Genomic DNA, 10,975 nt, shown 5'->3' with positions numbered 1-10,975 from the left:
ACTTCAGTAGGTAGAACTCATGCTTCAGAAAACTTCCAACCCAACGTTCGCTCTCAATTCACACGCGAAGTTTGTGAGCGAGTTTTTCCGCTGTTGGTTGGTTTGTTTGTTTGATTCGTGGAAAGGGGGGATGATGATGATGATCCTTACACTATCATGTTTCTTCGATGCTTTGCTGCTGCTGTTGTTATTGTTGTTGTTGATAACTTTGATATGCTGCATTTGGTCGTCGTCGTCGTCGATGCTCCCGGAGGATGCCACACTGGAATCGGCCGCGTTCAGTCCGGTGCCACCGGTGGGAGTGCCGAGCTCGATGGTTGAGTTGGGCGTGGCAGCTGTTTTTAGTTATTTTTTTTCCAAAGAAAGAAGGGAATAAAATATACATCATAAATTAGCAACTCTGTGGATTTAGATGGGCATAATCATTGACTGCTCTAGAGGCTTCTCTAAACTGTCCCCCAGGGACGGTAAGGTCGCGTAACGGGGAGGACCAAATTTAATATTTCAAGCTGTAAAGATTGGATCCATCCATAAACTTGATTTTAATTAACAGCAAGCGATGTAAGATTCTTATGATTCTCTAAATAAATTTCTCTTTTCATATTCTATAGATCCGGTGAAAAAAAAATAAAAAGGCTAATTTTCGTAGAAAGTTTTTTTCCCTGTAAAATGGGGTTAATTGAGACAAGATGTGGGGAAATTTTGTGTTTCGAAAATCAAGCAAACCACATATAATTTATGTCATCCCAAACTGAAAAATTAACAAATGTTCTAAAAAAGATAGCGATCGTATACTGAAAACGCTTACCGCTAAATGAAAATAGAAGAGAAGATAAGAAAAACAAAAAAAAACATTGAAATGAGAGTACGAAGATACTAAATTTTTAACTTTTGGTTCAGTGAATTCTAAGGTATAGAATGCTGAATTTCAGTGTTTCTTGGTTTAGATTTCTTCGCAGTCCAAAAAAAAACTTCGCGGTCCTTAATGTGTTAAGGCCGAACAACAATTAAAATCGAAAGATGGACACACGCAGCGAAAAGTAGTACCATTGAAATTAAAAATACACATCTTTGATTCAAAAACCTTGTGTACATTGAAACAAAATCCAATTTCCTTGATTTGAGTAAATTTTATATTGAACCGAACTATTTTTCGTTTAAAGCAAATTTTCAAGTTTTAAAATCAAAATATTAAATTTGAATTCAAAGAATTTATTTTTTGACGCAGAATCAATGTAAAAATTCATTGATTTAGATGATTTTTTTTTTTGAATCAAAGTATTTTTTCGTCAAACAGTCGACACAGCTTCTGTTTGGCGGAAAAGTTTTTCCAACAACCAGTCAGACCTATTTATTTCAGCAGAATCTTCCTGCCGGGCAACCCCAGACAGCACGGTGAGATCCGGCGTAGGAAAGTTTCGACAGCTATGAAAGGGCAAACGATAGTGGACTCCAAGGTAGGTCTTTCAAAATCAATTTAATTTTAAATAACAACATAACAATTTTTTTAGGGCAATCTTTCATCCAACCATTTTGAAGAGGTAACTGTACTGACTGTTCCAGTCCTCCGGCTAAGCGGTTGCAATCGGTTCCGATCCGGTCTAAGGAGACACGACGGCTGGCGCCGAAACCCTTTGGTCGAGAGCAACTGTCCACCAACAAATATCGTTCAGTAAGTACTATTTCCACAGAGAACTATTTCTATGTTATGTATGTAAAAATGTTTTTTTAATTGTTAGAATTATTTAGCTTAATGTCGTTTTTTGTTAGCTTTTTAGCATTTTTGTCATAATTTGTATTATTTTCTACTCTTTATTTACAGATGAACCGGTTTAAAAATTCAAACAAGTGAAGATCGATTATGTGAAGTGGTGAAAGGTAGAACTTCTACTTACAGAGAAAAAAAACTTACAGAGAAATAAAATATTTTAAGGCATAATTGATTTCTTTTTATTTCCAATAGGACGAAAATTAATAAGTAGTACTAGAATTTTTGGGAACAAAAAATAGAAATGAAGAACGATTTTTTTTAAAATTGAAATCTAAATGCCGTTGAATTAAAGGAAAATTACATAAAATCAAACGAAAAGGTTTTTGAATCGAAAGCATTTTGTTTTTTGGAACAAAGAAAAAGTTTTGATTCAAAGGAAAGCATTTCTTCGAAACAAAAGAAAATGCATTTGAATCAAAGGCATTTTTATTTGTCCCAAAATCAAAGGAAAAAATCCTTTGTTTTTGCGGCACTTTCCTTTGAAACTAAATTTTATTTTTCTGCGTGCAATGATGCTGCATAAATTAAGGGGCTACATTTTTTAACATTACCAATAAAATTTTAACTACAAAAACAAATAAAATTTTGTCCCTCGTTCAATTCCCTAGGCCCTCACACTATTCCCCTTTTATTTTTACCATTTCATAGGATTCCTAGACTGGCTTACTCTTGGAAAATGTTCCTTTTTTGTAAATATCAAAATTTACCTCAACTACAACAAAAACTACACCAAAACTATACATTTACTTTTGTAAGAAGATGAACTCTCACATAAATCCACCTGTTTGCTTCTAAACTAAGGTTGCCAGAATTTTTTCAGCACGTATCCGGGCCGGACAATCCGGTCAATTTTTTTTTTTAAAAACCTTGCAAATTCCGGGCATTTCATTTCTAAGTTGACGATCAAAAACCCGGGCTATATCCGGGCAAATTTGGTCATAACCCAGAAATTACTCAACAAAAATCAAGATAAAAATATTGGAAAAAATTATTTTTGTCATAAAAATTTGAATTTTAAATCGTACTTTAGGCTTCGAAAAATCTTGTCATGATTATTTTTTGCAAAATCTGCTAGAAATTTTTTGTTTCGGTGGCTAAATAAAAAAAACTACAACACAATTAATTTTGTTTTGTTTGATTTGTCAAATAAAGTGAAAAAATCTAGGGAAAATCCGGGCATTTTTAAATGAAATCCGGGCATCCGGGCCGGGTCGGGCTGTTCCCAAATTTTGTATCAATTATCCGGGCAAACCCGGATAAAACCGGGCAATCTGGCAAACGCTTTGATTTCATCAGGGAAAGGGTTTGTATGCGAGCCTTCGAAAAAATAGTTTTTTCAAGATTTTTGAATTACATTTTTACTTACATTTGAAATTTTCAAAAACAAACCAAATTTTTCCCTATTTGCAACTCAACCTATAGGTTTTCAAACATAGAAAAAAGTTTTGAGATATTTTAACTTTAGACTTAGTTATTGATGATTATGTGGAAAAATTTCATGTTGATCAAAGTTACCCCGGTGATCAATATTACCCCGGTTTACGGTACATTAGAATGTTTAGGTTGATTTTACAGTTATAGGTAAAACCATGTTTTCTGAAACCATAATCGAAAGAAAATTGTAATGACTTAAGGCATGATTTTTTTAATTTCGGGTGCACTAAGGAATTTCCTATTTTCTTAACGAATGTTCACAGTTCACAAGATATCAGGTGAGAAATGCATCAGTTCTTGTCATAAAAATAATGGCGTGCTATAGGACGCCCACCAATTTAAGGGAATGGATGAGTTTCCATCTCAATTAATTCCAAAATGAACGGCGACAATTTCAGGACTGTTCCATTGAAATTATGTCCAATGATGTGGATTTGAAAAACACAAAAAAAAAAAATTTTATTAATAACGGATTTGTAATCATCAGTTTTAAGACATTCGGTACTCTTCACCTAGTGAGGATGAATAGCGTTTTTTCAGCGCATTCAGTGCAAAGTTTCTTGTTGAGCAGATATTCCTGTTTTTTAAATCTTTATTTGACATCTTTTCTGTCCTTCACCTAAGGATTAACCATCCCAAGGATGAAAATCCCGAAAAAAAGCTTCACAGTGGTACATAAATCTAGGGGTGAAAACACTCTAACTAAACCCAACGTTCAAACAATAATTTCATTGTAAATTGGGAACTAGGAATCTTCTAGCTAGACTAACCTAAAAAACTCTAAACTAAAAGGTGACCTACATCAAATTGTATCACAGTAAAAATGCTGTAAAAATTACCTAGTTGACCGATTCTTTCCAAACTTTCAGACAACAAATTATAAACTAAGGTTGTGATCTTTTGGTATTTTTACTTGATTTTAGTTCAATGCCATTTTCGTAATATCGTCAATAATGTCCAACTATATCCAAAAAAATTGCGCAACATCTGAAAACAGCATCTTTTATACAGAAACCTACTTTTTCGTCATTTCTTCTTCAAAATTAGGCTCTTTGAGACGCTTACTAAGTGCCTGCTTCAAAATATCACAGCATTTTTCAATGGGTCTTAGTTCCGGTGCTTGAATACAAAAGTTACTTTTTTGGCTTCATTCAGAGCATCATTTTAATAGTGGAATGTAAAAAAAATAAGTCGAAGTGCTACAGGAGACCACCTTACATCTTATTTTGAACTTTCAACAGACCAAAGAATGCAAATCCAGCTGCAGAGAGCTTTATAAGTTATGTTTACAGTAAGTAGAGTTTATGTTAAAAACGATCATCACTATCGGATCATTCCGAATTTGTCTTATATTTTATGATCTCTCAAACATGATCACAACTAAGTAACTATTAAGACGATTCCAAAAGGTACTTGTGATGAATATCGGTCCGATAGTTTTGCAGATGGAGCCAAAACTGTAAACCGTTTTTGCGAATTGTGTTTTTAATCCAGAAGTTGGCTAAAATCACTTTCAAATGCTAGTAATGCGTATTGAATGCTGTAAAAATTATATTTATGTCAAATTTTATCAATAGTCTTATCATTGAGAATTCAAAAAAAAATTGGAAAACAATTTTGGTCAAAACTTTGTAAGGAGCCGCTCTGTTGAGCGAAGTATAGAAATTCTACTCAGTTTTGACTACAGATAAAAATATATGTGGACCCCTAATCTTCTTCTGTTGATTCTTAATAAAAAAAACTCACAGATGCAGCACGACTACAAGTTATTTTCGGAGGTCGCGTTTAAAGAATTGAGTATTTTACTGAAAAATTTGCACAAAATAATTGGCTCTACTTTTTCAATTTTCAAAATGATGAAAAAATAAAAATATCTTGTGAACTACACACTTTCAGATTTCTTCGTGCAAATTTTCAAGCCAAAATACTCAATTTTCTACAGCGTTTGCAAAGTGATGATATTTGATGTGGGACACCCTTTAGAGACCTGATGGAGAATTAGCCATTTAACGGATGCAATGACGAATTATTATATTTTTAAAGTAATCTTCAAAGAGATTTTCAAGCGGTCTTCAGTTAGCGGAACTAACTCGCTGCAATTCAGCTTGAAAAAGTTAGTTTTGTAATTTTTAACAAGGGTTCCAAATTGTGGATTTTATATTTTTCGTCGATATTTTTGAACTTTTTTTTTGTAATTTTTTGTAATTTTTTTAATTTTTGTAATTTTTGTAATTTTTGTAATTTTTGTAATTTTTGTAATTTTTGTAATTTTTGTAATTTTTGTAATTTTTGTAATTTTTGTAATTTTTGTAATTTTTGTAATTTTTGTCATTTTTGTCATTTTTGTCATTTTTGTCATTTTTGTCATTTTTGTCATTTTTGTCATTTTTGTCATTTTTGTCATTTTTGTCATTTTTGTCATTTTTGTCATTTTTGTCATTTTTGTCATTTTTGTCATTTTTGTCATTTTTGTCATTTTTGTCATTTTTGTCATTTTTGTCATTTTTGTCATTTTTGTCATTTTTGTCATTTTTGTCATTTTTGTCATTTTTGTCATTTTTGTCATTTTTGTCATTTTTGTCATTTTTGTCATTTTTGTCATTTTTGTCATTTTTGTCATTTTTGTCATTTTTGTCATTTTTGTCATTTTTGTCATTTTTGTCATTTTTGTCATTTTTGTCATTTTTGTCATTTTTGTCATTTTTGTCATTTTTGTCATTTTTGTCATTTTTGTCATTTTTGTCATTTTTGTCACTTTTGTCATTTTTGTCATTTTTGTCATTTTTGTCATTTTTGTCATTTTTGTCACTTTTGTCATTTTTGTCATTTTTGTCATTTTTGTCATTTTTGTCATTTTTGTCATTTTTGTCATTTTTGTCATTTTTGTCATTTTTGTCATTTTTGTCATTTTTGTCATTTTTGTCATTTTTGTCATTTTTGTCATTTTTGTCATTTTTGTCATTTTTGTCATTTTTGTCATTTTTGTCATTTTTGTCATTTTTGTCATTTTTGTCATTTTTGTCATTTTTGTCATTTTTGTCATTTTTGTCATTTTTGTCATTTTTGTCATTTTTGTCATTTTTGTCATTTTTGTCATTTTTGTCATTTTTGTCATTTTTGTCATTTTTGTCATTTTTGTCATTTTTGTCATTTTTGTCATTTTTGTCATTTTTGTCATTTTTGTCATTTTTGTCATTTTTGTCATTTTTGTCATTTTTGTCATTTTTGTCATTTTTGTCATTTTTGTCATTTTTGTCATTTTTGTCATTTTTGTCATTTTTGTCATTTTTGTCATTTTTGTCATTTTTGTCATTTTTGTCATTTTTGTCATTTTTGTCATTTTTGTCATTTTTGTCATTTTTGTCATTTTTGTCATTTTTGTCATTTTTGTCATTTCTGTCGTATTTTTCATTTTTGTCATTTTGTCATTTTTGTCATCATTTTTGTCATTTTTGTCGTTTTTGTTATTTTTGTAATTTTCGTTATTGTTTACATTGCATTTATTAGTTTTGTCATTTTTGCCATTATAATTTTGATACTTAAATGCGAATTCTCCAATTTACTGTATGATGTGTAAAAGTCGATTTTCGAGGAAATATATTTTTTTCAAATAACAGGCTTCAAAGTTTTATGTATTCATAAGCTATTTGGCTATAACGATGTTTTTTTTTGGGTTTCTTCAAGAATATTTTCGAGGGTCAAAATAATCAAACTTTTACCGGGTGACTAATAATCGAAATTAGAGTTCATAACACAGAATCCAGAAGTTTGAACAACTACAAATTAGTGTATAGAATTTACAATTTAATATTTTGTTTCGTAGTTTTTCTTGGACAAATTGGGAAAAACAGTTTGAAGCCTCTTCGAAAAGTCTCATTAAAGGATGGTTGGCTTGACACTTACAGGTATTCGGGGTGCTGTTGTTTAACCCTCTCGAGTTAGAAGTCGAATCCGGAATATCGTCCGACGGCAGCTCACAACCTTGACACGATTTCTTCGAACTGGAATCTGTGAGAGCGACAAAAAAACCGAAAAAAAGACAACAGAAGATGAAGCAAATTTTTATAATCAGCCAAATTAAAATCCAATAAATCTCGCAACTGCCAAACGCACCCTTCAGTTCGTCCTTGCCGGATCCCTCGTCGTCCGTTTTCGACAGCGTTTGGCGCTTGTGTTTCATCCGTCGGTTTTGGAACCATACTTTGACCTTCATTAGCGATGGGTGAGTGGTTGAAATTATTTGGGAAATTTGAGGGAAAAAAATGGAGAAGATAAAAGGATGCATTAAACGGCTAGTCTAGACGTCAAGCAGGGGAGATTGATTCAACTATGATTTGATCAATAAAAAAGTATAAACAGCCAAACTTGTTAGTAGATATGAATGAATGATTGAACGCATGAAATGAATCAGTGCTTGAATGGATGTGTCCTTTTTTGCCTAATAGTTAGATCGAACTAGTGTTCTATTTTGGTTAAGTTACTGGACAACTGACATCAGCTCTAACTGTCATAATGAATTTCGGCCTATAAGTTAAGGACTAGTACTAACCTGCCGCTCGGTGAGGTCTAAACTGGCCGCGATTTCTATCCTCCGGGGTCGGCACAAGTACTTGTTGAAGTGAAATTCTTTTTCCAGCTCCAGCAGTTGGGTGTTGGTGTATGCCGTCCGAAGCCGACGGGGGAGACCATTTTCGGCTACAAATTCGGCTGAAAATACGGAAAGAAAAAAAATTCATTGGTTTTTAAGATTGTATTTAAAAAAATACTAATTTTTAAGATAACAAAAAACTTTTTATCTGTTTCGTTAAAATCAAATTGAAAGCCCCCTGTTACGTCCACATGTAGATACAGCAAAACGAAACATCATTCTAAACAGTTCGCAAAACCCTTCCCCGAAGATTTGCTCGACACATTAGGCTACGACTAGGTTCCTCAGTAGGATGTAGGCGTTTGCCTCCAGCAGCAAGTGGTTGGTTGCGATTTATGACGAAAAGACTGCAACGATGGACGGAACATGGAAACGTTTCCGCTTTCCGGGACTACGTTCGAGATAGATAGACTACAGCAATATCCACAATGGGTTCCGGAACAGGGTGTATTTTATTGTACACAATATTCGCCGGAGGAGAGTTGGTGGTTTCGTTAGGCTCATTAAATATTCTTTTGGCGAATTTATATCGTATTAATTAACCAAAATTTGTAATCTGAGGATTGCGATTCTCAGCCGTCGGAATTTTTTAGCACCCTAACAGTTGTATGATTCAGATCTAGAAATTTCGACAAATTTGCTCGTATCTGTATCAGGCGTTTAATTTCTGGATGAAGAACAAAGTGTAGAATATAGAATCCAAAGGTACTGCTTAAGTTTTAAAGTTTTTTTTTATTATTTCTCCTAGTAAACTTGCTTTTAAGAGAAGCGACATCTGATTCATCTTAAAATAAAATATCTGGCCACATCGCCGAAAGCTTGGACAGAAAAATCCTCAGCACTGTTTTGTGGCTCAATGTTCAAGTTCTAAAGTGAACGCTCAGTAAATCCAACAAAACAATATTGAATTCGATGCCCGGTGGATCGCGATAAACGGTATGAAAGACATGATTTTTGTTAACAATCACATAGTTTTCTAACTATGAACACGAACCACCAGAGTTGTGAAAAAGTTGCTCCTCATCATAAATCCATATGAAGAGCTTTAAAATTATTTGCTTGAGCTACAACAGCAATCGCAATACTCTTTTGGGGGCCATTCTAAAACACATAATGTGTATATTGGGGTCGCTTCCAAATGGGTGATGTCAGGTTTCGAAAAACGAATATACATTTTGTAAATTGGCCCAAAAAACTGACCTGTGCAAAATTTCAGCTCAATCGGACTTTTTTTAGGGGTGTCTCAAAGCGCTCAAAGTTTCGGGTTTTGACCCCCAAACATTGCCAAGGTGGGACCAAAGGAAATTGGAAAAATCGAAATTTCAATTTTAAAGACAAAAAACTTAAAAATGGATTAATCTTTGAAATCTGGTGTAATCTCGAAACTTTTGTTTTGTCAAAAATCGACTTTAAAATTTCAAAAATCATAAAAGGGCATACCAAAGGAAATAAGAAAATTGAAGCCAAATGATTTGAAAATGCATAAGACGTTGAGATCTGATGTGAGGATCAAAATAGTCGGCGGGAATAAGTGACGATAAATTTTCAAGCTCCCCAAATTGTTCGAATATTTTCGATATTATTCCAAAAGTTTTCAAGAATGTTAAAAACATACAAACTGACAAATGATTCGGTGCTATCGAGTTTGTTAATATATCAACTAGAGAAAGGGGGATGAAGTGTTGAAAAATAAACTGTATGCGTATCAAGTGAATGATCAATAATGGAAAAATAGGATTCTGGTCTGTTTTCTGATTCCGGTAGCGGATCCTTGTTTCCACAGCGAAAAATATCCAAGCTAAGTATTCTCTTTTATTAAATGTACCAATTTGAAACCTCTGTAACTTCAAAGAAATAGTGCATTTGTATCTTTAGTCAAATAGTTATATGATGTTCGATAAAATGATTAGTTAGCTTTAAATTTTAAATTAAATATCATAATCGAAACAAAAAAAATTAAATATCCACAATGAAGATAAATTCAACATATTCAAACATATCGAAGTTTAAACATAATTAATATTCTGCCGGATATTGACAGTTTTTAACTTTCCAACAATGTAGTAAACAGTTTTCAACATCCTAATAAAATAAATATTCAAAAGGTTCACTTATTTCTGCATTTTTTCGGTATATGGTTTCAATTTGGCGTGCTAATTTATTTCCTTTTTTAGAAAATTCTTTTTCAAAATATCCTTTTTTCAAAGGACTTTTAAGAAACAAAAAGGCTTTCATAGACGATTCGTCTTTATGATCCTCATCTTAATTTTTAGTCTAGAAATTCATAAAATACACTTCACAGTTCTTAAGGTTTATTTACACCTCTTGTGAACGTGAAAATGGAAATACTTATATCCTTCAAAAACTCGACTATATTGCATTTCATGGTTACGAAACTGTGGAAAAGATACAGAATGGTTGAAAGATTTTTGTGAACTGATTTCCTTGTTCAAAACCCTTTAAAATTGGTTTTATTTTAATTCCTCCAATTTTCACTGAGGATTATTTTTTCTGTTTTCACTGCCATTCCGCACGAAGTGTAAACGCACTGAGCAAACGTGAAAACGAACGGAAAACAAACAAGTGTGGTGAATAGGAATTCCACGTTCATTTTCACATCCGAATTGCAATGTGCATTTTGAAAAAAAAAATCAACGATGACGGAAATTTTTTTCGTTCCATAAAAAAATAGTTTTTAAATTGGAAGCACAATTGAAGGCAATTAAAGGCCTGAAAAAACTCCGAATTTGAATGGAAACGCATACAATAGTTTTTTTTTTATTTTAAAACCCGCTTGGACATCATTTAGTTGTACCTGTTGGAAGAGTTTCCCAACGAATAAATATAATCGAGGACCATGCTAATGGCCAGAGTCCATTCAAATTAAAAGCATAGATTCAGATGTGTTCTTCAGAAAATGTATGGAAATAATAGGAAAATTCATGAAATTTTTCGAAAATAATGTTTTAAAAAAGAATTCAGCAGCAAAAGGAACCGATGCGTTTGAATCTCATAAAAACTTTTCGATTGTTTTATTTTATTGAAAGTAATTTTTAATTTTTTTTTTGCCAACTTTTAATTAAGAACAAAAAATGCCTTTTTGTAAAAGTTATTCATAACGT

The 10,975-nt window shown here is 32.3% G+C and overlaps 1 protein-coding gene across 1 annotated transcript in view; it reads right to left on the bottom strand.

Annotated features, from left to right (window-relative positions):
• LOC129740147 (homeotic protein proboscipedia) overlaps positions 1-10,975 on the bottom strand; it is a 280,261-nt gene that overhangs the window by 13,202 nt on the left and 256,084 nt on the right. The window contains exons 2-5 of the mRNA XM_055731757.1: positions 7,755-7,912; positions 7,319-7,412; positions 7,109-7,213; positions 151-335 (exon numbers count right to left, since the gene is read on the bottom strand). Coding sequence (XP_055587732.1) covers positions 151-335; positions 7,109-7,213; positions 7,319-7,412; positions 7,755-7,912 — 542 coding nt within the window. The remainder of the gene's footprint in view (positions 1-150; positions 336-7,108; positions 7,214-7,318; positions 7,413-7,754; positions 7,913-10,975) is intronic.

Source organism: Uranotaenia lowii, chromosome 1, assembly GCF_029784155.1.
Source record: "Uranotaenia lowii strain MFRU-FL chromosome 1, ASM2978415v1, whole genome shotgun sequence".
NCBI classification, from domain to species: Eukaryota; Metazoa; Arthropoda; class Insecta; order Diptera; family Culicidae; genus Uranotaenia; species Uranotaenia lowii.
This window is presented reverse-complemented; position numbering and strand designations above follow the sequence as displayed.